The sequence below is a fragment of the Hyperolius riggenbachi genome, chromosome 7 (genome assembly GCF_040937935.1).
Source record: "Hyperolius riggenbachi isolate aHypRig1 chromosome 7, aHypRig1.pri, whole genome shotgun sequence".
In the NCBI taxonomy this organism is placed as follows: Eukaryota; Metazoa; Chordata; class Amphibia; order Anura; family Hyperoliidae; genus Hyperolius; species Hyperolius riggenbachi.
The window spans coordinates 48123729-48150429 of NC_090652.1; the positions used below are offsets into that span (position 1 = coordinate 48123729).

Sequence of the window (26701 nt, forward strand, 5' to 3'; positions counted from 1 at the left end):
GAGAAGTGCGGCATACTTTTTCAAAGTGTCCCACTTTGTTACATTTGCGGCAGCGTGCAGCTTTTGCAGGGCATGAAGTGTAGTTTGCCATGTGCTGTGCTGAGCAGAGCCGGGACAAGGTCCTCCAGCACCCAAGGCTGAGACACCAAAGTGCGCCCCTCCATCCCTGCCACCCCAGCCGTCACACACTGATTGCTATTAGACTAAGAGGCCCCTCCCTCATCCCTCCCACTCCAGCCGTCACACACTGATTGCTATTACACTAAGAGGCCCCTCCCTCATCCCTCCCACCCCAGCCATCACACACTGATTGCTATTACACTAAGAGGCCCCTCCATCCCTCCCACTCCAGCCGTCACACACTGATTGCTATTACACTAAGAGACCCCTCCCTCATCCCTCCCACCCCAGCTGTCACACACTGATTACTATTACACTAAGATGCCCCTCCATCCCTCCCACTCCAGCCGTCACACACTGACTGCTATTACACTAAGAGACCCCTCATCCCTCCCACCCCAGCCGTCACACACTGATTGCTATTACACTAAGAGGCCCCTTCCCATCCCTCCCACCCCAGCCGTCACACACTGATTGCTATTACACTAAGAGGCCCCTCCTCCATCCCTCCCACTCCAGCCATCACACACTGATTGCTATTACACTAAGAGGGCCACAGGGCCCACAACCTCCCCAACACCTTAATATCTAGTTATCTGGCTTGCAGTCACTGCTATGTATCCCCTTTTCTTATTTCTTTCTGCTTCATACACAATTAGGAATGACAGCTGAATGAATTGTGCGCCCCCTCCTACATTGCGCCCTGAGGCTGGAGCCTCTCCAGCCTATGCCTCGGCCCGGCCCTGGTGCTGAGCCACACCGGAAGCAGTACCCATTCTGGGAATATGCAGCTCTGCTTTGTACTTTAGGTGAATCTTTTGCAGTATCTGTGTATGAAGAATGTGGCTTAGGAGAGGCCCAGTCTGACTTCACCATCTGTATGTCAGTAGTCCCCTGAATAAGGGTTTTTGCATCAGCCATAGCCGATTCCGTGTGACTGGACAGTGTAATAGCTTTTGTCAGAGTCAGATCCTGTTCTAGAAGCAATCTTTCTCTAATGCGGCTGGAGTTTGTCTTTTCCACTAACTGGTCTCTGATCATTTCATCAGCCAGGGCACCAAACTCACATGTAACAACCAGCTCTCTCAGAGCTGCTATATATTGGACTGTAGATTCACCATTGTGTTGTCCTCTTTGGCGAAATCTGTATCTTTCAGCCACAACATTGACTTTAGGCACAAAGAAGTTCTGTAATGCAGCAAGAGCTGTAGCATATGTATCACCAGTAGGCAGAGTATAGAATATGCGCTGGCCTTCTGTCCCCAGACAGTGAATGAGTAAAGCACGCTTTCTATCATCAGATATCACCTCCTGACTAGCAGCAAGTATGTAATTCTCAAACATTCGAATCCAAGCAGGAAAAGGCATAGTAGGCTCACCCGGGTGTGGAAGGAAAGCTGCAGGCTGCTGGAGTGCTAGAAGCAGGGCCGGTTTAAGCAACAGTGGGGCCCCAGGGCAAAATAAACCTGGGGGGCCCCCTCAACATATACCCCGGAACAAAAATCGGCATTAGGGGACCTTTTTTGCAGCTGGTATAGTCAGAGTGTGAAGCCCCAATCGGTCAGAGCTCCACATTCTGGCTATCCCAGCCTGCATGGGGGACAAGGGGTTAAAAAGTTTCAGGAGGGGGGACCCCACATAATTTTTTTTTTTAAATTCCCACACTCTAAACATAAAAAAAATTGGGAAAATAGGAAAAAATGCCAGGGATCTTAATACAGCCATATTGCGGCTGTATAGCGATCCCTGGCCAAAGCGCTGTGGCTGCATATACACCCTCTGGAAACCCTGTCAGGAAATTTATTGCGCTTTCGTTTGATGCATGTAAAATTACACTACCGTTAGGTTTGTTACTAAAAGTGACATTTACCGCATTTAAAACTGTACTTTTTTCCTTTTAAACTTTAAAATCGATTTTCTCAAAAACTATAAGGTCTTTTTGAAAAATTGTTTTTTCCTCTTATTCCTAATGATCTCCTTAACACATCCTGCAAATTTAGGGTTTCTAGCATTTAAGGTGGATTTGCTATTAAACATTAAAGTCGGCAGGTTTTTAAATGTGTTTTTTTCCCTTTGAAACTTTAAAATCGATTTTCTCAAAAACTATAAGGCCGATTTGAAAAAAATTTTTTCCTCTTGTAGCCACTGGGGGCCCCTACAAGCTCTGGGGCCCTGGGGCAGCTGCCTCCTTTGCCTTAATGGTAGCGCCAGCCCTGGCTAGAAGAGATATCCTCGTCGCCAATATGTTGTATCTTGCAGTAAGAAAGCGGAGTAGATTTTATAAGCTTTATTCCAAGATGTCAGCCACAGAACACATGCTGCTGTACAATCCTCTCAACCCAGCAAGAACCAAGACACAGGAAATAACATACACACCATAGAATCCTAGCCTGTCAGCATCAACAGTGACACCTACAGGTCAGAGGTATGAACACCACAGGTCAGTTATGGTCTGGTTATACAAATGGTCAATTATCTCAACCCCAAAAATGCTATTGATAGAAAAATAATTATTTTCCATACTGCAGTATTTGATCTCAGATTTGATATAAGTGGAGCCTCCACCCTGCTAATTTTTTTATTGTTTGATGTCATGTAATTAAAAGAGCTGACATTTATAAAGTTCTTTTCTCTGTAGGACTCATGCAGTACATGTCTTTTGTACACAGATGTAAAATCCAAGACCAAGACATTTTTTTTACTTGTACTTTTTTACTTGTACATGTAAAAAAGGCACCCAGTAAAAAGGGCTCCGGATAAAGCTGCTAGTAGAATATCGCTAATTTTATCAGTATTGTACTAGTTAATCCTGCTGGTAAAATATTAGTAATCTTTACTGACATTTTACTATGACCTCACCGAAGGCTACTCTCACACAGAACCCCCTCCTACTGATGCCTATCCCTAATTCCCCCCTGCTGGTGCCTAACCCTATGACTCCTCTGCTGGTGCCTAACCCTAAGATCCCCCTGCTGGTGCCTAACCCTAAGACCACTCTGCTGGTAGCTAACCTTAGGACCACCCTACTAGTGGTGCCTAAAACCCTTGACCCCTCCTGCTGGTGCCCAACCCTGAGAACCCCCCCTGTTGGTACCTAACCCTAAGACACCCTGCTGACGCCTAAGACTCCCCTAGTGGTGCTCAACAAACCTTCCCCCCAGTGGTGCCTAACCTTAAATGCCCCCCTCCCCATGCCTAACCCTAAACCTCCCCTTGCCTAAGTCTATTTGCCTATGGTTATTACTGTTAGAAAGGGTGCTGTCATGAATGATATGAAATTCATGTGCAACTGCAATCAATTTCGTATTGTAAAGCACAGCTCAATGGTCATTTTCAGTTTAATTGTACACAGAAACAGTTTTTTTTCCTCTCTTCCCCCCTCTGAATAGGCCAGCTTTCACATGTAGCTCCTCACACTTATGTGCCAATGCCAAATGGCCTGTTCATTTGAAACAAGAGCCTGTCCCAGCTGCAGATTAACATCTCCCTCCAAAATCTGAAGTTGAGAACAATGATAACACCACAGTTATTAATAACTGAAGAAGGGATTATCACAGACAGAAAACAGATATATTAGCACTCAGGGTAATGGCTAGTTCAAATGAGAACATTCTAGCTGCTATAGAAACAGAGTTATTCAGCGTTCGCTGTTAGCAGATAGTAACCTGTCAGTGTTTGGTATCATTTTATAAAGAATTACTTGCAGGTTATCGATCTGCAGATTCAGAGCCAGGACAAGGTCCTCCAGCACCCAAGGCTGAGACACCAAAGTACGCCCTTCCATGCCTCCCACCCCAGCCGTCACACACTGATTGCTATTAGACTAAGAGGTGCCCCAGGGCCCCCAACCCCCCCCCCCCCAACACCTTAATCTCTAGTTATCTGGCTTGTAGTCACTGCCATACATCCCCTTTTCTTATTTCTCTCTGCTTCAAATGCAATAGGAAATGATAGCTGAGTGAGTTGTGTGCCCCTCCTACACTGCGCCCTGAGGCTGGAGCCTCTCTCACCTCTGCCTCGACTTGGCCTTGCTCAGATTTGTTGTAGACTACAGGCGGCCACACACGATACAATAAAATGATCCGATTTTACGGATCTCCCGAAAAAATCGAAAGCTTTTTTTTCATTCAACTGAAAAATCAGATCGGATTTCCCGTTTTTTTCGATTTTTATCTATCTGGAATGCCAGATATTTTTCTTCAATTTATCTAAAGATTGTATGGTGTGTGTTAGATCCAATCATTTTTTATCATAATTGGGTAAAAAAATTGAACATAGCTGTGTGGTACATTGGTCATATTTTTGAAATGTTACAATCAGTCAGAAAAATTGATTGCAATTCTTAAATTGAACAGATATTTAAAAAATTGTATGGTGTGTGGCCACCTTAATCCAGAGTGAAATAACAAAGGTTATTAATACATTGGGCCTGATTCACAAAGCGGTGCAAAGTGTTTGCACGCCTGTGAAAAGCCCTTTATCACGCCTAAACTCAGTTTAGGCGTGATAAAATGAAACTCGCGCAAAATTCCTGCAATTGCGCAGCGCATGGTGCAGTGTGCGCGATGCGCCCATTAAACCCTATGGGCGCTGCGCGCAGAGTTGCGCCATTGCGCGTGGGACTTTGCGCACGATAAAGAGCACAAAACGGTGCTAACTCAGCAGTGCAAAGGTTATCACGCCTAAAGTCTTTTAGGCGTGATAACTGAGTTATCACCGCTTTGTGAATCAGGCCCATTGTGTCATTTTTGCTTGGAGATCCTGGGACCAACCTCCCTTCCCCAGGGAGCGGCAACGCCCACTTTCTATCCCAGACGCCTCCACGGGTCAAATGCTATAATGGCTTGGTCCCACAGCAGCCATTTTAATCTTCCAAATTCCATCGACTAAGACCTTCACACACATGTGTCCTCAGGAATATTGGTGACATGGGCCTACATACACTTTGTTCTCAAGGACTCTGACCTCATGGCATATATTTGAAACTTGATTATTTTCATTCATCCCAAAAAGACTGTATGCAGCTAAGTACCTTTCTCATTCTATCCCTTTTATTATATGGTGTGTGTATAAGCGTTAATTATTTTGCATAAAATCATTTTAACGGTTATGGCCTGTTCGGCCTGGTGCACACCAAAAGAGTTTTTCTGAGCGTTTTGAGTTTTTAAATCTGCTGCTAATGTTATCCTATGTGTCTGTACACACTAGAGCAATGAGGTTTTGTAAAAAACCCCATAGCATTACATTGAGAAGAGCTTTTGAAACCTCTAAAAGCTCTTCCCAATGTAATGCTATGGGTTTTTTTTAAAAACCTCATTGCTCCAGTGTGCACAGACACATAGGATAACATTAGCAGCAGATTTAAAAACTCAAAACGCTCAGAAAAACTCCTCTGGTGTGCACCAGGCCTTCCTGAGCATCCACAAATGTACTTACTCCTCCGACACGTACCTAGTGTTCTATAACATTTTGCATTTATTACAACCCGTATGCTTGAATCGGTCACAGGTAGACTGATCTAGTGCCGGACCCTGCATACAGCTAAGGGTTAAGCTAAAGTGTTCTCAGTGTGTTGTTATAAGATACGCTCGTGCTCCGCCATGCACGTGGTGGCAAACAATTGAAAACATAATCACAAACCGTAATTTCACGTAATTTTTGCATCATTTCAAAGCTGATTTTAGACGTTAAAAACTAAGCCCCAATACATACCATTATCCCCATTGCTTAGGTTAAGGAGAAGAGTAGGAACAAGTAAAAAAAAATAATAATAAAAAAAGACCCTGTAGTTTTTGAGAAAATCAATTTTAAAAATGCAAAGGGGAAAAAAATAAATTTAAAGAGAGACTCCGACCAAGAATTGAACTTTATCCCAATGTCAGGATCTCTCCTGTAGCATGTTCTGTTGCTTGCAGGGGAGCTTCAACTGGGCAGTTCTGACGTGTCTGCTTGCATTCGGTTGTGCATTCGCAGTGAGTCTTATTGTCATTTGCAATCACTCTGCAGTTCAGAGCTGTTCAGCATGCTGTCAGGATTCCTCCTATGGTTTGCTGCAGTTGAGCTGCAGCCAGATAGCCCTGGATTTCATACATGCATGTTGTTGCATAGTCCTGCATGCATTTGTTATGATAATCTTTCAGCTAGCAAATGGTAATCAAACCAGCTCAGGATTGATAGATTACCATTCAGCTGTATGGAAATTTGCATATCTGCATAAATTGGCTGATGCATGTTGTTGCATAGTCCTGCATGCATTTGTTATGATAATCTTTCAGCTAGCAAATGGTAATCAAACCAGCTCAGGATTGATAGATTACCATTCAGCTGTATGGAAATTTGCATATCTGCATAAATTGGCTGATGCCGGCATAAGAGTCTGCCTCCCATTTCAGACTCTGCCCGACATAGCGATCAGTACGCTGGTCTGCTGGGCACTTTGTTACGCTGTATAGATCTGTTATTGTAGTTCAATGCAACCTTATTACTTGTGCTTTAGCTAGTTTCTTGATAAATATATATGCAGACTTGCTAATATATATCTATCCATTAGTTGAGCCGTTTGTTATTTTTCTGTACTATTGTGTATTGCTTTGTTTACAAGCCTGATGGACGTTCGCTGTATTCGCGGTGGGTCAGTGAAGTCCACTATCCTGATAGCTTGGATTCTGCCATCACCACGTTAGTGACTGATAGTATTCCTGCTACTCTAGTTTCTGGGAACGTAACTATAGGATGCGGCCGCTATTAGTTACGTTCTTTCCTGTAGTCTTGCCTGTGTGGATGCTTGCTGGCTTTGAGTCCGCCAGGAGAAAAGCGCAATATAAGTGTTCTGTGTTTGTTTGTTTGTTTGGTTGTTAACCTGCTTGCTCTGCTTCTGTGGACGTGACTGGGAGTTGCGGTTGCTACTAGTTACACTCCAAACTATAGTCCTGTCTTGTACCTATCTGAATCCTGTCTAAAACCCACTATAACTCCCTCAAAGGAGCTATGTAAGAAATTTGCTTGCTACTTTGCTGACAAAGTATCTTCTATTTGGTCTCTCATTCAGTCCACAGCACCCAAGACTCATGCAACTAATGGAAATAGCTGCAAAAACAACCTAACACCCTGGACTGACTTCAAAAGTATTAGCGAGGAAGAGATCTCAGACATCCTCTGTCGTCTCCGCCAGACAACCTGCGACCTGGACCCTGGACCAACTAAACATATGCTGAAATGCCCTGACCTGCTTGGTCCAGCATTTCACAAAATAGTAAATTGCTCTCTGCAAGCAGGGAGGTTTCCTACCTCTCTAAAAGAAGGAATCATCAAGCCCCTTCTTAAAAAACCTTCCATGGATCCAGATGCTATGAGCAGTTATAGACCTGTCTTCAACCTCCCCTTCTTAGGTAAAGTTATTGAAAAGGCTGTCTATCTGCAACTTGAAACCAGGCTGTCAGTAAACAACATCCTGGACCCTCTACAATCTGGCTTTAAGAAACACCACAGCTGTGAAACAGCCCTCATCCAAGTCTGCAAAGATCTGCTCATGGCAAGGGACAGAGGGGAATGTTCCATCCTAATCCTGTTGGATCTCTCAGCGGCTTTTGATACAGTTGACCATGAAATCCTGCTTAACAGACTGCAGGAGTACTGTGGCATCAGTGGATCAGTCCTCCAGTGGTTCAGATCATTCCTGACTGACAGAACACAGAGAGTATCCCTAGGATCTATAATGTCCAAACCTGCACCTCTACAATTCGGAGTGCCACAAGGATCAATCCTATCCCCTCTGCTGTTTGCAATCTACATGTTGCCACTCGGTACACTTATCCAACGACATGGCCTGACGTACCACTGCTACGCCTATGACACACAGCTATACCTGTCCTTCAAACCTGGTGGAACAGACCCTACCCCAAAAATAAACTCTTGCTTAGCTGAGCTTCAGGCATGGATGAATGATAACTGGTTGAAACTGAATGCTGACAAAACTGAGGTCCTGTTTGTCCAAAGCCAGTGCTCGCCATCAAAACAGCTCTATCCTAAAGCAACACCAATCAGGATTGGGAATTCAGACATAAACAGCTCCAACCTTGTGCGCAGCCTTGGCATACTAATCGATGGGGAATTGAGTTTCAGAAACCAAATTTCATCTGTAGTTAAATCTTCCTTCTTTCATCTGAAGAACATTGCAAAGATTAAACATCTGATTCCCCCAGAGAATCTTCCAACCCTAGTCCACGCCTTCATCACATCACGGCTGGACTACTGCAATGCCCTTTATGCTGGCCTCCCCAAAAAGGACCTGCGTCGCCTGCAATTAGTGCAGAATGCTGCTGCTAGATTGCTAACAAACCAGCCTCGCCACTGTCACATTACACCGATCCTTCGCTCACTGCACTGGCTCCCAGTAGAATGGAGAATACTCTTCAAGATTGGACTGCTGACATTCAAATCCCTGCACAATCTGGGCCCTGGATACATGAAGGACTTGCTGAAGCTGCACCACACCTCTCACAACCTCAGATCAGCAAGTTCTATAAACTTGGTCACTCCCAGAGTGCACCTCAAAAAATCTGGAGACAGAGCCTTCTGTCATGCTGCCCCTACTCTTTGGAACTCCCTACCACACCCAGTAAAGACAGCACCATCCCTGGAGCTATTCAAATCCAGACTGAAAAGCCACCTGTTTAGCCTGGCATTTCTAGATTTATAAAATTCTTCCTCTGTACCACGATGGTCGGAGCCATGCTTATGCGCTTTGAGTCCCACGGGAGAAAAGCGCTTTACAAATGTTGTTTGTTGTTGTTGAATGCCTGCTATCGCTAGGGCAGTGCTTAGTCTTGCAAACACTGTCTGTCTTTCTGTTATCTGTCTTGTTACTTAGCCAGAGGCTCAGACGGCATCCACCCTGGCAACAGTCAGTCAGTCAAGTCAGTCTGTCTGTTCGTTCTTTGTCTGGTTACTCAGACCATGGGCAGCGCAACATCGCACTGTGCTGCCTTTGTGTCTTATTTGTAGTGATATCAGAAGCCCAGAGCTGCAGTTGCTCTGGGCAACACGTGTAGCCTCTTCCATTATTCTGCCACTAGCCTTGTTGCTCTGGGTGGTCAGAAAGTATAACCCCCAGGTATCACACCCAATCAATAGCTGATACCCCCTTTTACATGAGAAATCTATCCCTTTTCACAAACAGACCATCAGGGGGTGCTGTATGATTGATATTGTGGTGAAACCCCTCCCACAAGAAACTCTGAGGACCGTGGTACTCCTGGCAGTTTCCTGTCTGGGAACCTTGCTGCATTGTGGGAAATAGCTGTTACAGCTCTTTCCAACTGCCAAAAAAGCATGCAGCAGCTACATCACCTTCCAACAGTAAAAATGTCACCATGGAAAAAATGTCAGAATGTAAATCAGGGATTTAAAAGATTTTACAATGAGCAAACACTGACTAAATCATTTATACATAATTATTGTAAAAATGAAGCACTTTTTTATTATATTATCTTCACTGGAGTTCCTCTTTAAAACCATTTTTCCCTTGCATTTTTAAAATTGATTTTCTCAAAAACTACAAAGTATTTTTGAACAATCTTTTTTCTGACTGGTCCCCATTCTTCTTCTTAACATACTTAGCAAAAACGGTGGCAATTGCATGTATGGGGGGATTTGCTATTAACCACTTAAGTTGGCACAAAATTATGCAAGCATTACACAAAAATTACGCAAAATTGTAAATGGATTGCAAGAAAACAAGTGAATGTCCAAATCTTAATCATGTATGTCCTTAATTGTGAAAAAATTACACAACACTTTTGATTAATGAATGGTGATTACCAATTTCCAATTTTCCGATCAGAAAGCCAGTTTCCAATTGGAAAATTGGAAATTTCCGTTGCGGTGGAAATCTCCAACCAACTTTAATGAAAGTAACATCCATTTTTAATTATTAAAAAATAACACGAGTGGCAGTGACATCAGTGGACTTTGCTTTTGTCTTGTAGTGTCCTCATGCAGTGCCTCGGTGTGTGGTATCCCGAAAGTCTCCGACCGCATAGTTGGGGGAATGGACTCTGTGGATGGGGAGTGGCCCTGGCAGGTCAGTCTGCAGTTTCTGGGCTACCATGTCTGCGGGGGATCCCTGATCTCCAGCCAGTGGGTGATGAGCGCTGCACACTGCTTTCTAAGGTGAGTGGGCCTCCATTCCATCTTTATAGTGTGCCAAATTAAACAATTTTGCACGGAATTGTTGAACGAATTTCGTGGATGCCAAGTTTGCATTGGGAAATCATGAAATTTCAATTTGAATTTACTTTCCCAAAAGCTATAATTAGGGTTAATTATGGTTAGAGTGAAAGTGCAAAAATCTGGAATCGTAATAAATATTAACCACTTGCGGATGTGGGAAATTTAAAGGTACGTCCTGCTTGGAGCCTCCTATTCCTGCTAGGGTGTATATTTCAATGTCCCGTTGCCATGTGCTCCTGTCACTCACTATCACACCTCTGCCACCACTACTGCAGTCCGCTCAATTAGCCATCTAATGACAGCTGAGCTTTGTGTGCCAATCAGGATCGCAGCCAAAAAGGGGGGCAAAGGATCTGGTCTTTCAGGGGCTAGAACCTAACATGGATGCATGTTAATTTTAATAAAATCTGGGGGTTTATCCTGTGAGGAAGGCTGCACCCCCACCTCATTTGAAAAGCACCCTTGTTCGACTCCCATTGCTGAGGGATCCATTCTCCATGTGAACCTTGAGATGGTGGCAGTAATTGAATAGGGGTAGGTTATAGTGTTATTAGGTTCCCGCCTCAATAAGAACTGAGACTAGATAGCTGCCCGGATAAACAAGTGAAAAAGTTCTTTAAAATCCATTTCAAGAAGGCTTAGAAGTAAAATAAAATTTAAAAGAAAAACCTACACCGATTTAAAAAAAAAATGTTTTTAAACTAAAATGCATTTTTTGTCCCCAAAAATAAAACATGTCATGAGGGGCTTAAAGGAAACCTGAGATGGGCTAAAAAAAAAAAAATATATATATATATATACATACCTTCCTCCATCCCCCTTTAGGCTGCTTGGTCTCTCGCTGTCTTCCTAGGCTGCCTGGATCCACTGTAATTCATAAGTCCAATAGCCGGGATAACGGGGGGTATACGCGCACCCGTACTGCACATGTGCTGATTGGCGCCTACTGAAGGAATTAACGCCCCGCCTATCAGAGGATCCAGGTGGCCTAGGAAGACGGCAAGGGACCGAACAGCCTGAAGGCGGCTGTAGAAAGCCCCGGTATGTATCATTACTTTTACCCATTTTAGGTACACTTTAAATCCACGTCAGTCATCATGTCTTAAGATCCAGTAATTGAAGAAATATTATTACTTACTGGTCCTTAATTGTAAATGCCAAATTATAATGTACGATTTATAAAGCACTGACATCTTCCACAGTGATTCACAGATGATATAGTCTTCTCACTAATTGTCCCTCAGAGGGGCCCACAATCTAATCCCTACCATAGTCATTAGTCCATCATAGTTTAGGGCCAATTTAGAGGGGAAGCCAATTAACTTATTTGCATGTTTTTGGGATGTGGCAGGGTCCATACAAACTCCCTGCAGATAATCCCTAGCTGTTGCCGAACTCCTGGCTATTTGGTCATTCAAATTTACCTTCTGGGATCTTCAATCTGCAAATATGTTCCTGGACAAAAATGTATCAATTGGTTTACCGCAGGTGGCCTCTAGAGGGCACTACACACCATACATTTATTCCCTAAGGCTATGTTAGTTAAATTAATTGATGTCATTTTTAAAGTGGCAAATAAGTCATCGGCAAAGAAGAAAATGTGGATTAAACATACCTACCAACTTTTTTGAAACAATAAAGAGGGACATTTTAAAAGACACATACTACAGTAAATTCAAATGAAAAAGACGTTTTATCATTTAAACCTAATTGTTCCTTTCTAAAATCATTAGGTTGACTTCACATTAACACTGAGAATAAGAAATATATCAATTGAACTAGTTAACAAAGGAGGATTTTTTTCCCTTTAGGACCAGGGCAATGTTAACCTTTTAGCACTCTTCCCTTTCTTTTGCCAATAACTTTATCACTACTAACCACAACAAAATTATCTATACTTTGTTTTTTTCACCACCAATTTGAGTGGTGCATTATGCAAAAAAAATTATTTTGTTCTAAATGCATTGTAAGAGGAAAAATAAGGGAAAAAAAATAGGAAAAAATCATTTTTTCTCAGTTTTCAGCCATTACAGTTTTAAAATAGTATGTTCTACCGTAATTGAAACCCACATATTTTATTTGCCAATTTGTCCCAGTTATTACACCAATTCAATGATGTCCCTATCACAATGTATGGTGACAATATTTTATTTGGAAATAAAGATGTATTTTTACAGTTTTGTGACAGTCACTACTTACAACCACTTTTTTTGCCAAAAAAAAAAACAGTGATAAACAACTTGAAATACAAGTTGTTGTTTTTTTTGTTTTTTTTAAAAAGCTCAGTCCCCAAGATAACAATTTATGATTTTTTTTTTTTAAACCAACTTTTCTTAATTTTCTTTAATTAAAAGTTTTATTTGGGCAACATGGGAGGGAGGTAAGAAGTTAATCAATGCTATTTTAAATGTATTTAATGTATAATTTTACTTTTTTGCCACTAGATGTCCCTACCACTTTATTTTTATTTAACTTTTAGATGGCATACACACGCTACAGGAAGTAAGGCGTATGTGCAGTACATTGATTTTTGTCAATGAACTCCAGCATCTCATTGATGCCGGTATTCATTGATATCGGGCACTTAGATCACTGTTACCTTTCACTAATCTGTATACTAACCAATTGCGATGAGAACTGCACACTGGAGTTGACGGGAGCGCGCACAGTGGCAATCACAGGGATAGACTAATATCTACGTCCCTGGGACTTCAGATTAAGTCCTGCCGAAGTAGATATACTGCCCGCGGTGCAGTAAATAGTTTAAGGATGGAAATAAAGTTTAGAGTTAATTAAACATATTTTCCAGTAAAAAAAAAAAAATACACAGGTTTTCATAGATCTGTTCATCATTCCTGAAACAAAGACAAATGAGAAATAAAGAGTAAGGGCTAGTTCACACTTGGCGCTTCAGCGCGATTTGCGCTTGTGATTCCCATTCATTAGAACAAGAATCACAGTGCAATCGCACCAAAGACGCTGCATACACCTTGGCACTTTGAGTCTTGGCAGCAAGGGCTTATGGGAGCTTAGTCTGGGCAGGAGGAGGAGGTTACTAACCAGAGATTTCAGAAGCAGAGGGGAGGAGGGAACAGTGACATTTTTACAGGCTGAGGACTGGAGATGCTATCAGCTTGCCTGTGTGCGTAATGTGACAAACAGAACATGGCTGCTGTCATTGTATCACAGGAATAAGTAATCATAAACTGTTGAAGCTGTTTGCAGCTAGATTTGCTGTGTAAACTATCTAAACTTTAGATAAGATATATAGACCCGTTACTTGTTATAGTTAGTTTTTCATCTCGGATTTGATTTAATGTGAACCAACCCTAATAAGGGGATTTGGTTCCAAAAGAGGGACAGTCCCTCTGAAAAAAGGGACAGTTGTGAGATTTGGTAAAAACCATGGGTGTAGAAATCACCCCTGTGACCACTGCCATTGCAGGGGGGCCCAGAGACTTTGGGGGGGCCTCCTCCTTCCTCTCCCCAAGTGCAGTCATATTGCAAAAAAGCCCTCCCCATTTATTCACAAAACCTGTGTGCAGGAGCGTGCGTAATTTTATTCCTGCTTCCAGAGGCTGCTTCCCAGCAGAACACTCTCTGTTGTCATTTGCCGGCTCCCAGTCCTGTGAGGTTTAGGGACAAAGGGGGCCCCATGCTATCATTTTTGCAGTGGGGGCCATATTAAGTCTAGATTTGCCCCTGGCGAAAACTGCACTGAAATGAATAGCTAAATAAAACTGCCAATCATAGCATTACTGCTTTTTTTCCATTGTCATCAATGCACTTCTAAAGTGCTGACAGATTCCAGTGAATTCAAAACTTTACCAACTAGTTTTGCATCCTGATAACTAGTGATAAGCAAACATTTCACATACTGTATTTTTGGACTATAAGACTAGTCAAAGTACAGGGAGTTCCTGACTTGTGAATGCCTGTCAATACGAACCTCCAACCCGCTACAATGTCAGGGATTCCCTGTACTGTGCCCATCCAGAGGAAAACACAGGGGGGCAAACTGAGGACACAAGGAAGACACAAAGGGGCACAGAGGAGGACACAAGGGGGGCACAAAGGGGCATAGAGGAGGACACAAGGAGGACAGAGGTGGACTCATGGGTGGACACAGGAGTACACAAAGGGGACAGAGGAGGACACAGGGAGACACAAGAGGTACAAGGGGGCATGAGGTACAAAGGGGGCATAATCCACAAAATGCCCCTTCACCATGGATGCACCAGGCTTATTATATCTATTTTTCCCCTGATTTTGTCCTCTAAACCTAGGAGCGTCTTATGGTCTGGAGCATTTTATAGTCTGAAAAATACTGTAATTTTAATTTTGCCTGGTAATTTGCATTTATGAAGGGGAAATCGGAATTCAAAATTTCAGGTAAAATCGTAATTAATTTTGTTTGTAAACATAATCAGGAACCGTAATTTTGCAATTTTGCGTACTTTTTGCATAATGTCATGCCCACTTAAACGGTTGATAGCAAACCCTCCATACATGTTATCATCACCAACATTTCTGTGTATTTTAAGGGGGATAGTGGCAACAAGGAAAAACATTTTTAAAAATTGATTTTCTTAAAAAAAAATTATAATTTGGTGATGATAGTATGAATGGGGGCTGATATTAACCACCAAAGGCGGCACAAAACTATGCAAAAATTGTGGGAAAATACGAATGGATTACACTAAATCAGATGAATGTCTAAATCATAGTTACGTATAGCTATAATTGCGAAAATGTATGCAAAATGTCACATAATTGTAATTAGCTTTAATAGTTTTACTTTTGCCTCTGTTTTTTTTTTTTTTTTACTTTTCGGTTTTAAATCAATAGACCTTTATATTTTGTCTCTATTTGTTGTGGGCAGGAGTAACAGATCTCAGGACTACAAGGTTCTCCTCGGAATGTATCAGCTGTTTGTTTCCAATCCTCACGAGATTCTCTCCAGGTTGGACACACTTATCATTCACCCTCAGTTCACTCAGGTGGGGGACCAAGGGGACATCGCCCTGCTGAAGCTGGCCAACCCTGTAGCCTTTACCAATTACATGCTGCCAGTCTGTCTGCCATCTTCCACTGTCCGCTTCCCCTGTGCCATGGAATGCTGGGTAACTGGCTGGGGCCACACATCCTCCAGTGGTGAGTGCTCCTTTATTTTTACCAAATCTGTAAACACTTTTATTTTATGCAAATTTAGTTTCCAATACACTGTACTCCTGCTGGAAGATTCTGCTTCCTCTGCTGTTAAAGTGAAATTGTCAGCCATAAAATCAAATTCTATTTACATACTGCTCTGTGTTTTATTAAGTAGTCTACATCCTGACCCTGCATTGCAAGAAATTCAATATAATCATAAATGTTTCTGCAGTAATGCATCTTATTTCAGTCAGCCTTGCTCTATTCTGGTACATTGCTGGGTAGAGGCAAGCATGTTATTTCCTCTCCCACATTCCTGCTCCTCACATATTGGCTGAGGGCGGTTCAGTGCGGCACAAGGCTGAGAAGGGAAATAAACCTCACTCCTCTGCAGAAACTGCTGAAATACGATCCATGCTGCTGTGCTCACATGTGTTTACAAAGCAAGCTAGATATCACAGTGCAGTTTCTACAGAGCTCAGTGGGGAGGAGAGCTAGCAATGCATAGGCCAGAATAGCTGAATTACTCCAAGTGACTCTGAACTGAAACGCTGTGAACAGTGGCGTAGCTAAGGAGCTGTGGGCCCCGATGCAAGTTTTACATTGGGGCCCCCCAATCACTCTATATGTGACAATTGATACAGTGCACCAAAACCTTTCAAAGGCAACTACAGTATCAGAGGTGCAAGAAGGGGATGGGGAACAGTTTGTTAATGATTACCGCTATTCAAAGAATCTATAGAAGTGATTATTATGAGCACAGGACCAATAGAGAGCTAATACTGAAGTTAAGGGAGGGCCCCTTGGGTCCCCTCTGACCCAAGGGCCCCAATGCAGTCGCAACCTCTGCACCCCCTATTGCTATGCCACTGGCTGTGAACAGAACTGATTCACTGCTGGAAATTGATTTAGCGCTACATTGTAAACACACTTCCCTCAGTGGAGCTTAGAGGCAGAGATAACTCCTTAACATTTGGAGAATTTAGTAAGCTGGAGTCTGTACAACTACTCACTTTTATCGCCAGGAAATAGCTCCATGAAAAAACTTCAGAGATTTCATTTAATACAATTACACTTTATTACGCAAATCACAATGATGCGGCTTTTATGTATGGGTTTTCATATCTGTCTGCAGTTTATCTCCAGCCTCCGGGGACCCTGCAGAAGGTGATGACTCCATTAATTGATGACGTGACCTGCGATCTGATGTACCATGTGGGCACCTCCGAGAGCCCCAACACGGTCATCATCCATGACTACGAGATCTGCGCTGGATACCCAGAAGGAAAGAAGGACTCCTGCCAGGTGAGATGGAAGGTCTAGCTTCTTAAAGTGAACCAGAGACGAAGCACCCTCATGTATTTTACCATATACATCAGTGGGAACATTAGAGAAAACACCTACCCTGCTCTCTGTTTCATTCTGCACTGCACAGCTTGTTTCTTATCAGACCTGATAAAATCCCCGACTGAGCATTCAGTCTGACTTTGCTATAATGACTCAGCTACAATGATTCCTGAGCAGAGCCAGAAGGGGGCAGGCTTGGGCTCGAAAAGACATCAGAGAAGACAGACTCAGCTATAATGATTCCTGAGCAAAGCCAGACTGAATGCTCAGTCAGGGATTTTATCTGGGCTGTTAAGAAGCAAGCTGAACAATGAAGAATGAAGCAGAGAGCAGGGTAGGTGTGTTCTCTAATGTTCCCACTGATCTATATGGTAAAATACATGAGGGTGCTTTATCTCTGGTTCCCTTTAAGGGCCCATTCACACCTGAGTGATCAGCGAGCGATCACCGCTAATCGCTAAAGCGATAGCGCTTTTTAAAGCGCAATTGCTATATTACCCTTCGGCAGTGTTCTCACTGCTGCGATTGGCGGCGATTGCGGGCGTTTTGCAATTAGTGCCAATGGCAAACGCGTTGCCTGCAGCATTTTTGGAGCGATTTTGGAGTGATTGCGGTGCAGTGCTTCATAAAGCGATTGCTCTGAATTGCAGAAGTGTCCAGTGACTTTACCATGCTAATCGCAGTATAATCACTCATGCAAAATGCTAACGCTAAACGCCAGCATTTTGCTCTTTTTAGATGTGAATAGGCTTCTGTGACGCTTCTTTTTTGATCAGTGAAGTTTCATGACATCAGTTTATGATAAAGTAATAACTAGTGATGATCGGAATCTGCTAATTACAATTACATGAAATTCATGCAATTACGGCCATATGTATTTACAATTGGGACATTCAACTGATTCTGTGTAATCCATTCGTAATTTCGCCAAATTTTTGTGTAATTTTCACGCAAATCTGTGCCGACTTAATAGTGGTTAATAGCAAAGCCCCCATACATGATATCATCACCAAAATTGCTACGTATGTTAAGGACAAGGGTGGGAACAAGGCAACAAAATAATTTTTCAAAAAGACCTTGTATGCAAAAGGAAAAATGGTTTCTAAACTCAGAAAAATGACAGTTTTAAAACCATTTTTAAAATCAATTTTCTCAAAAACTACAAAGACTTTTTGAAAAATTATTTGTTTCGCCTTGTTCCCAACCTTCTTCTTAACATACATAGCAATTTTGGTGATGCTAGCATGTATAGGGGCTTTGCTATTAACCATTAAAGCAGACATTAAATTACCATATTTGCGGACTATAAGACGCTCCTGACCATAAGACGCACCTAGGTTTAGAGGACAAAAACCAAGGGAAAATATATACTAAACCTGGTGCCTCCATGGAGAAGGAGCATCTTGTGGATTATGCCCCCTTTGTACCTCATGCCCCCTTGTACCTCTTGAGTCTCCCTTTGTCCTCCTCTGCCCCCCTTGTGTCCTCCGTATCCCCATGTGTCCGCCTCTGTCCTCCTTGTGTCCTCCTTTATGCTCCTTTGTGTCCCCCCTGTGTTCTCCTCTATGCCCCTTTGTGTCCCCCTGTGTCCTCCGTTTGTCCCCTTGTGTCCTCCTCTACATGGGCACAGTACAGGGAGTCCCTAACATTGCAGCAGGTTGGAGGTTCGTATTGGCAGGCGTTCACAAGTCAGGAACTCCCTGCATTTGTACTAAAAGGTGCAGTGACTAAAAAAGGGAGTCTTATAGTCCAAAAAATACAGTACAAAATTGCAAAATTATGATCCCTAATTATATTTACAAACTAAATTAATTAAAATTTTACCTGAAATTTTGCAATACGCTTTTGCGTTGTAATTGGGAATTACGATTCAAAATTATGACTGCGCAAAATTTTTGCTAATCACTATATAATAACATAATTGGGTAATATGTGGCAAAAATTGTTGCTAGGACTGATGGAAGCAGTAGATTTGGGCGCATGAGACAAGTGGACAAAAAGGGCGCCCCATTCACTCCTATTATAAATATCGTTTAATGGGCGCCGAACAGGGAAAAAAGGGCTCCGGAGATTATTAACGTTTTACAAACGGCGCCCGGAGATTTTTAAGGTTTTATAACTATGTTTGTGATGATTTAAATTTACAAAATGAGCCTGTGACGAATAACGTTTATAAAGATACTAAATCACTATCTCTAAAACATTTATAAAACATTATTATCCACCCAAAAAAATTATTTACATTTTTTTTAATTTACATTTTTTATTTATTAATGTTATTTAATGTTATTTATTTATTAGGTTTAGGCTCCACCAGGGGGGTCTTAGGTTTAGGCACCACCAGGGGGGTCTTAGGTTTAGGCACCAACAGGGGGGTCTTAGGTTTAGGCACCAACAGGGGGGTCTTAGGTTTAGGCACCAACAGGGGGGTCTTAGGTTTAGGCACCACCAGGGGGGTCTTAGGTTTAGGCACCACCAGGGGGGTCTTAGGTTTAGGCACCAACTGGGGGGTCTTAGGTTTAGGCACCAACTGGGGGGTCTTAGTGTTAGGCACCAACTGGGGGGTCTTAGGTTTAGGCACCAACAGGGGGTCTAGGGGTTAGGGATAGGTACAGGGAGGGTTTTTAATAAACGTAAATATAAGTTTCACTTTACAAACAGGGAAGATTAACGTTTTAAGAATTGCCGATTTCATACACATTATTTAGTGATTTATAAATTCTTAAAACACTATTTGTAAACAAAATTCTACACAATATTTCTATAAACGATAATACTGTTTATCGTTTACACCACACGCCCTTTTTTGATGTACGCGGACTGATATGTAATTCCATTTTCTGCTCCTGGCCTTTGCTTGTGGTGGTTACTTGTCAGTTCAGCTTTGGTCTTCAATGGTGTTTGCATTATGGGACTACATGCTTAATGCAGGATTATACTCTAAACATGATGATTTAAAAAATAAAAAAATAAACTTTATTTGGCACCTTAACAATAAATGTATTGTACCTGTGATGTTCTGTACCTATAACACCTTCTCCTGCATCTGAAGTGTGGCACCATGTAAATACTTTTCTTTTCCTTATATCTTGTGCTCATTTCACTTCTGCATGAAAAATAGTTCCGAAAATTGAAGTCGCTCCAAAATCACTCCCAAAATCGCAATCACTGAAAAAACAATTTCCTCTTTCTCGGCTTTGGAAATTAGGGACTGCAGGTTCATACAGGTACATTCTCCTGTCCAGGGGGGTAACTACTGGGTCCCAGAGCAGTAAGGGGGCCCCAACCGCTATTTCATTCTCTCCATCCTTCAGATCAGGTGTGTTTTGTGGCTACACTAGTTATGGGTGTGAAGATTATGATGGCCACACTTGTTTTATGACTCTTAAGAGGGGGGCTGCACATGGAATGGGAGGGGGCTGCAGTACCTGGATGGTACACATGGAAGAGGGGGCTGCACATGGAATGGGAGGGGGCTGCAGTACAGGGGTGATGCACATGGAAGAGGGGGCTGCACATGGAATGGGAGGGGGCTGCAGTACATGGATGATGCACATGGAAGAGGGGGCTGTACATGGAATGGGAGGGGACTGCAGTTCATGGATGGTACACAAGGAAGAGGGGGCTGCATGTGGAATCGGAGGGGGCTGCAGTACATGGATGGTACACATGGAAGAGGGGGCTGCACATGGAATGGAAGGGGCTACAGTACATGGATGATACACATGGAAGAGGGGGCTGCACATGGAATGGAAGGGGCTACAGTAAATGGATGATACACATGGAAGAGGGGGTTGCACATGGAATGGGAAGGAGCTGCAGTACATGGATGTCACACATGGTAGAGGGGGCTGCACATGGAATGGGAGGGGCTGCTGTACATGGATAATACACATGGAAGAGGGGGCTGCACATGGAATGGGAGGGGCTGCAGTACATGGATGGTACACATGCAAGAGGGAGGTGCACATGACGTGGAATGGGAGGGGCTGCAGTACATGAAAGGGGAGCCACAGCACACTTAGCCTAGGGACACATAAAGTATAAATCTGGCCTTGCCAGGAAAGGTTTTGACTATAACCTGTTCTAAGCAACAGCAACACCCTACAAATAATTTTTGGCTTGGTTCAGGCTATAAATTAAGTCAGCTTTTATTATTTCTTTTTCTGCTTACTGAATGACGTGAAAGGCTTGATGTTCTCTGCAAAGTGTTCTGAAATGAGTGTCAGCGCCATATAATAAAAGGAATCCCCTTGCAGGGTGACTCTGGAGGCCCCCTGGTGTGTAAAGTGGAGGATGTCTGGTACCAGGTCGGCATTGTGAGCTGGGGTGAGGGCTGCGCTCTACCCTATCGCCCCGGGGTGTACAGCTTGGTGACTTCCTACCAGTCCTGGATCGGGGTGTACGTGCCAGATGTGGCCTTCACCAGCCTGAACAGTATACCCCAACCAAGCGGAGTGTGCGGAGAGCATATTGCCACCACCACAGAGGACCCAGGTATGCAATTAGCATTTCTTGAGAGAAACTCTACATTTCATGGCAATCATTTATAAAAGTTGACTGAAATGGAAAAAATATAAATAATATTTTCAAGAGAAATTATATTAATGAGAAAAATATTAAACTGGTGTAACTACAATTCATGAGGCCCCCATCAAAGCTTCGATGAACCTCCTGACACATGGTCAAGCTTCCTTATTCCTCACCTCCTTCCATTTCCCAAATGGTAGCTCCTTCAGATAGACAAGACACATAACAATTATGCTTTTCTCCTGGCAGACGCAAAGTGCCAGGGCTGTGGAGCCGGAGAGTTCGAGCAATTGTGGGTACCGGGAGTCATAGTCGAAGTCTGTGTTTTTTAAACCAAGTATTCGAGTCGGATGATTTTTGTACCAACTCCACAGCCCTGATAAGTATTAGACTAAGGAGTCGGAGTCGAGGAGTCCGAGTCGGTACCATTTTGGGTACCTGGCGTCGGAGTTGGTGGTTTCATAAACTGAGGAGTCGGAATGATTTTTGTACCAACTCCGCAGCCCTGCAAAGCGCTTTAGCTGTAGTCACTAGGGGGTGCTCTATAGGCAGTGTTAAGGAGTATTGCCCAAAGTTTCCTTACTGAATAGATGCTGGTTTACTGAACAGGAAGAGCCAAGATTCAAACCCAGGTCTCCTGTGTCAGAGGCAGAGCCCTTAACTACTACACTATCCAGCTAAAGTGGTAATCGCTTAGAAATTATATAACAGTTGGGGCTTCCATGAAACCCCCATTACAATGTGGCCACCAACACACCACCCCTCCATAACATGTGTGGTCCCCATGACTTCAAACTCATAACAAGTGTGGCCACACTACACCAGTTCTGGAGGGGAAGGTCTCACAGTTACACCTCTGTTTAAAACCCAACTTCTGATTCTTAAAGCACACCTGAACTGAAAAACAAAAGTCAAAATAAACATGCACAAATCATACTTACCTCCTGCATAGTCTACTAATCAATCTCTTTCTCCTCTCCTGCATCCTGGTTGTTCACTGTGATCAATGGAAATCTCTATACTCCATTTTAAAAATAGTGATGACCCAGTAACAGCTTCCAGGTCAGCACTCTGTTAGCCTGTAATATCACCCACTTGAGCCATAGGGAAACATGGACATTACCTTGCATATCAGTTGTCCTTTCAGTTATAACTGACAGCAACTGATATAGTGGAAAAGGGCCCAAAGGCTTTCAGTTCCAACTACAGAACTGGAAGGAATAATCATTAGAAGAAAATGGGGAGCTTCTGAGAGGAACTGACAGCAAGGTAAGTATGAAATGTAAGTATTTAACCATAACCCCTCCTCTCCTTTCCATAGCAACAGTATGCATCACTTGGATGTAGCTGAGGTACATATCTGTATGCTCTAGTGCACAGAATTGTCACTCCAAGGATCGACTCCAGACCTGTGACAGTTATTGGCAGTGTGTAACTAAGGATTTACCGATCATCTACTGATCACAAGTTTGTACAGCTGTATGTGGGGAACCAGGTGATGTGATTGGCACAGGGCTGCCCATGATGTACATGGTTACTAAACACTCAAGAATGTCTTGATGACCACAAAGTGATATTTATACAGCCAATGAAAACAGTGCTCTGGTTATTACTATCATTAATTAAAGGTATAATAACAGTAACCATCTTCTACACTTGAAATTGCAACACAATCAGGAAATACATATAGCCATAATCAAATCATAGTACCAGTAAATGAGTCATATGCAAATAATGATGCTTTTGTATGTGTCGGGTCACACGCCAACCAACCAAGCTTGGGTGACACCATATCCTGAAATGGCCCTGACATGAGTACCATCCAACGATGTGTGACATCACATGATAGGATGCAAGAACTCTAGAGAACAAGCCAAAGACAGTCTCTCCTTGGGGTCCCAATCCCTCTGTTCCTTTCTTCCTCTTTTTTCCTCTTTCAGGATTGATGGACAGATCTATGTAAAATATGTATTTTTCTACTGAAAAATGTGTTCAATGGACTCTTCATCTGTATCCTTTAACCTCTTGAGGACTAGAGGTTTACACACACACACCCTTCCCCCAGTGACCAGACCAGCCATATTTTACAATTCTGCACTGCACACCTCTAACAGTTTATTGCTCGGCCATAAAACTTAGCACCCAAATGAATCTTGCCTTCTTTTCTTCCCACTAATATACCATTCTTTTGCTGGTCTCTAATTGCTGCTACAATTGTTTTTTTTTTTTCTTCCTTTTTCTTAAAAAAAATATCTTTTTTTTGGTCCATTTTTATGATTAGGGGTGTGGCATGGGCGTGGCTTAAATGTCCCTGTTTCTTATCTCAAAAAGATGGGAAGTATGGCCAAGTGGTTCGATGTCACACGTAAGAGCGCACAAACAGGCAGACTTGCTAAATGGACCATCAATGGTTGCACTAGGGTGCCATTAGGCCTTTGACACAGGATTGCACGTGTCGCCGTCATGGTGTCATAGTGTTGCCGTCATCGCATTAGACTAATGAATGGCATGGGGTATTGTCAACGGACCATGCCTAAAGGGTGGACCAGGTAAGTGTGATGTCTCATTTATTTAAGGGCAGTGGACGGACCTGCACTTTGTACTGCATGCATCTGATGAAGCAACTTTAGCATGCGAAACAGCTGTCAGGCCTTTGTCACCCTCACTGCTGCTTAGTGCTCACCGCTGTATCGCCCAGCCCAGCTGCAATAAAAGGTTTTCAGAAAGCAGTGCCTCGCTTTCCTCTCCATTACTGGATACACTTCTTGCATGAGAGCACACTCCAGTATCCCACAGCAGCTGAATGGCTCCCTGCTGCATGCTAGTGCCACAACATGCTATCCCCATACCAGGGATCTGAGAGAGATATATCTGTATGGCCACATCAACCAGTGTATGGCCACCTTAAAGGGCACCTAAACCGAAGCTAAAAAAAAAAAAAGTTTAACTTACCTGGCACTTCTACCAGCCCCCTGCAGCCGCCCTATGCTCGCACCGGGACAAAACAACCCTCAGGTACCCCACAGCCACTCCGTTTCGATTTTGGCGACGGGGCCAGTCGATGCCCTGGGCGTGTGAATCCTCGATCACGCTCCCGCTGCCTGGAGCATCCTACAGATGCGCAGTATGAGAAAATTGGGAGCATAATCAAGGATGCGCACGGCCAGGGCCGCTCAGGGTACATATTATGACGGCGCCACTCAGTTCGGCGCGGAAAGAGCTGAATGACGGCTTTCCCCGCTGCCGCTAAACTCACAGGCGGCGTTAAATACTATTCCCCCTCCGAGAGATATGTAATTCGGCGTCTGACAGCCACCGGTGCTCCGAATAGAATTGCTGCTATGACGGCACCCAGCTTGAATGAACTGATCCGGCCGCTCAGGAGCAGTGGCCATCGACTGGTCCAGTCGCCGAAATCGAAATTCAGCTGCTGCGGGGAACTGGATGATCGTTCTGTGCCAGTGTGGGCACAGGGCGGCTGCAGGGGGCTGGTAGAAGCCCCAATTAAGTTAAACTTTTTTTTTAATCTTTGGTTTAGTTTCCCTTTAAGGCAATGTGACCCTGAATGTAGCTCGCTGCTGATAAATAGTGGTGACAATAACAGGTGAGATTAAAAAAGAAAGATTTTCCCTAAGTAAATGCATTAGAAGGCACACACAACACAAAGCAAAACCGCACAGAGTAAACTACGTACAAAACAAATTGTGGAATTAAAAACATCACTCTTCTATATTTATCATCTGTGACGCTGTGCCGGGGTAACACAATACGGTGACAGTGCAGATGTATTATTATGTCTATCCTTTGTGTGTCGGGTGCTAATCTCTGACCTGGAGCCAAAGATCTACAGAGGAAATGCAGAACTGGTCTAGCAGGTTCCTTAGTCTCTTTATGGGAAGTACAGCACTGACGAGGCAACCTCTCAGTGCTGGGTGTTGGGAGGGTTGCCATTTCCAGCATTGCAAGCAGAGTCGGGATAAGGTCCTCCGGCACCCAAGGCAGAGACACCAAAGAGCACCCCCCATCCCTCCCACAATGATTGCTATTAGAGTAACAGGCACCCCTGGGTCCCCAACACCTTAATCTCTAGTTATCTGACTTGCAGTCACTGCCATGTATCTCCTTTTCTTATTTCTCTTTGCTTCAAATACAATAGGGTAATTATAGCTGAGTGAGTTGTGCGCCCCTCCTATACTGCGCCCTGAGGCTGGAGCCTCTCTCGCCTCTGCCTCGGCCGGGCCCTGATTGCAAGGAAATACAGTCATGCAATTGTGCAACCTAGGACTAAACGCCTGCCAGTATCAGGATCATAGTTTTAAAAGAAGCCTAAAAATAACCATAAGAACAAAACTTGTGCTATTCCACAACTATTGGCAGGCCTGGATTTACCTCATAGGAGCCTATTGGCACAGATGTCCTGGCACCTTAGATTTTGCCCTCCATGAACCTACAAATCCCCACCGAATTGCACCAGCTGACACTTCTCTCTTACTTCCCTTGCCCGTCATAGGTAGCTACAGGTGCCCCTAAGTATTAGGCAGCCAGAGGTACCCTCAATATTAAATAGCTAGAGGTGTCCCCAACCCCAAGTATTACGCAGCTAGAAGTGAAGCTGAAGGGAGATCTCCTCAGTGTAATGACGAGAGCCGGGTGAGTAACCTCTCATTAACACTCTCATCAGGACTCTGCATAGAGAAGGAGAGAGGGAGGCACTCGGGGAGGGGATTGAGCCGCCTTTCCATCATCAGGCGCCTGTAGGCATGTGCCTACAGTGCCTTATGGTAAATCCGGCCCTTACTATTGGCAGATGCATGGAAGACAGCCGGCAGGGCCATTTCTCATGGTGGCGTAGTGGTTAGCGCTTTCGCCTTGCATCGCTGGGTCCCTAGTTCGAATCCCAGCCAGGTCAACATCTGTAAGGAGTTTGTATGTTCTCCCCGTGTCTGTGTGGGTTTCCTCCAGGCACGCTGGTTTCCTCCCACATCCCAAAAACATACAAATAAGTTAATTGGCTTCCCCCTAAAATTGCCCCTAGACTAAAATATACATGCACTACACAATACATACATAGACATAAGACTATGGTAGGGACTAGATTGTGAGGTCCTCTGAGGGACAGTTAGTGACAAGACTATATATACTCTGAATAGCGCTGCGGAAGATGTCAGCGCTATATAAATACTAAATAATAGTAATAATAATTATGCTCTAGGTGGGACTCTCCACTACTACTACTACTAATGATGATGATTTGGGGTTTTAGGTGGTGATTCATATAGTTTTCCTCATGAATTACTGTATCTCACCTTATTTATTTACCTTA

At 43.4% G+C, this 26701-nt stretch overlaps 1 protein-coding gene across 1 annotated transcript in view; it reads left to right on the plus strand.

The window, feature by feature from the left end:
- Positions 1 to 7453: 7453 nt before the first annotated feature.
- Positions 7454 to 26701, plus strand: part of LOC137526004 (transmembrane protease serine 9-like) — a 132866-nt gene continuing 113618 nt past the window's right edge. Inside the window, exons 1-5 of the mRNA XM_068247214.1 lie at positions 7454 to 7508; positions 10107 to 10290; positions 15233 to 15504; positions 16637 to 16806; positions 21108 to 21345. Of these exons, the coding sequence (XP_068103315.1) occupies positions 7454 to 7508; positions 10107 to 10290; positions 15233 to 15504; positions 16637 to 16806; positions 21108 to 21345 (919 nt within the window). The remainder of the gene's footprint in view (positions 7509 to 10106; positions 10291 to 15232; positions 15505 to 16636; positions 16807 to 21107; positions 21346 to 26701) is intronic.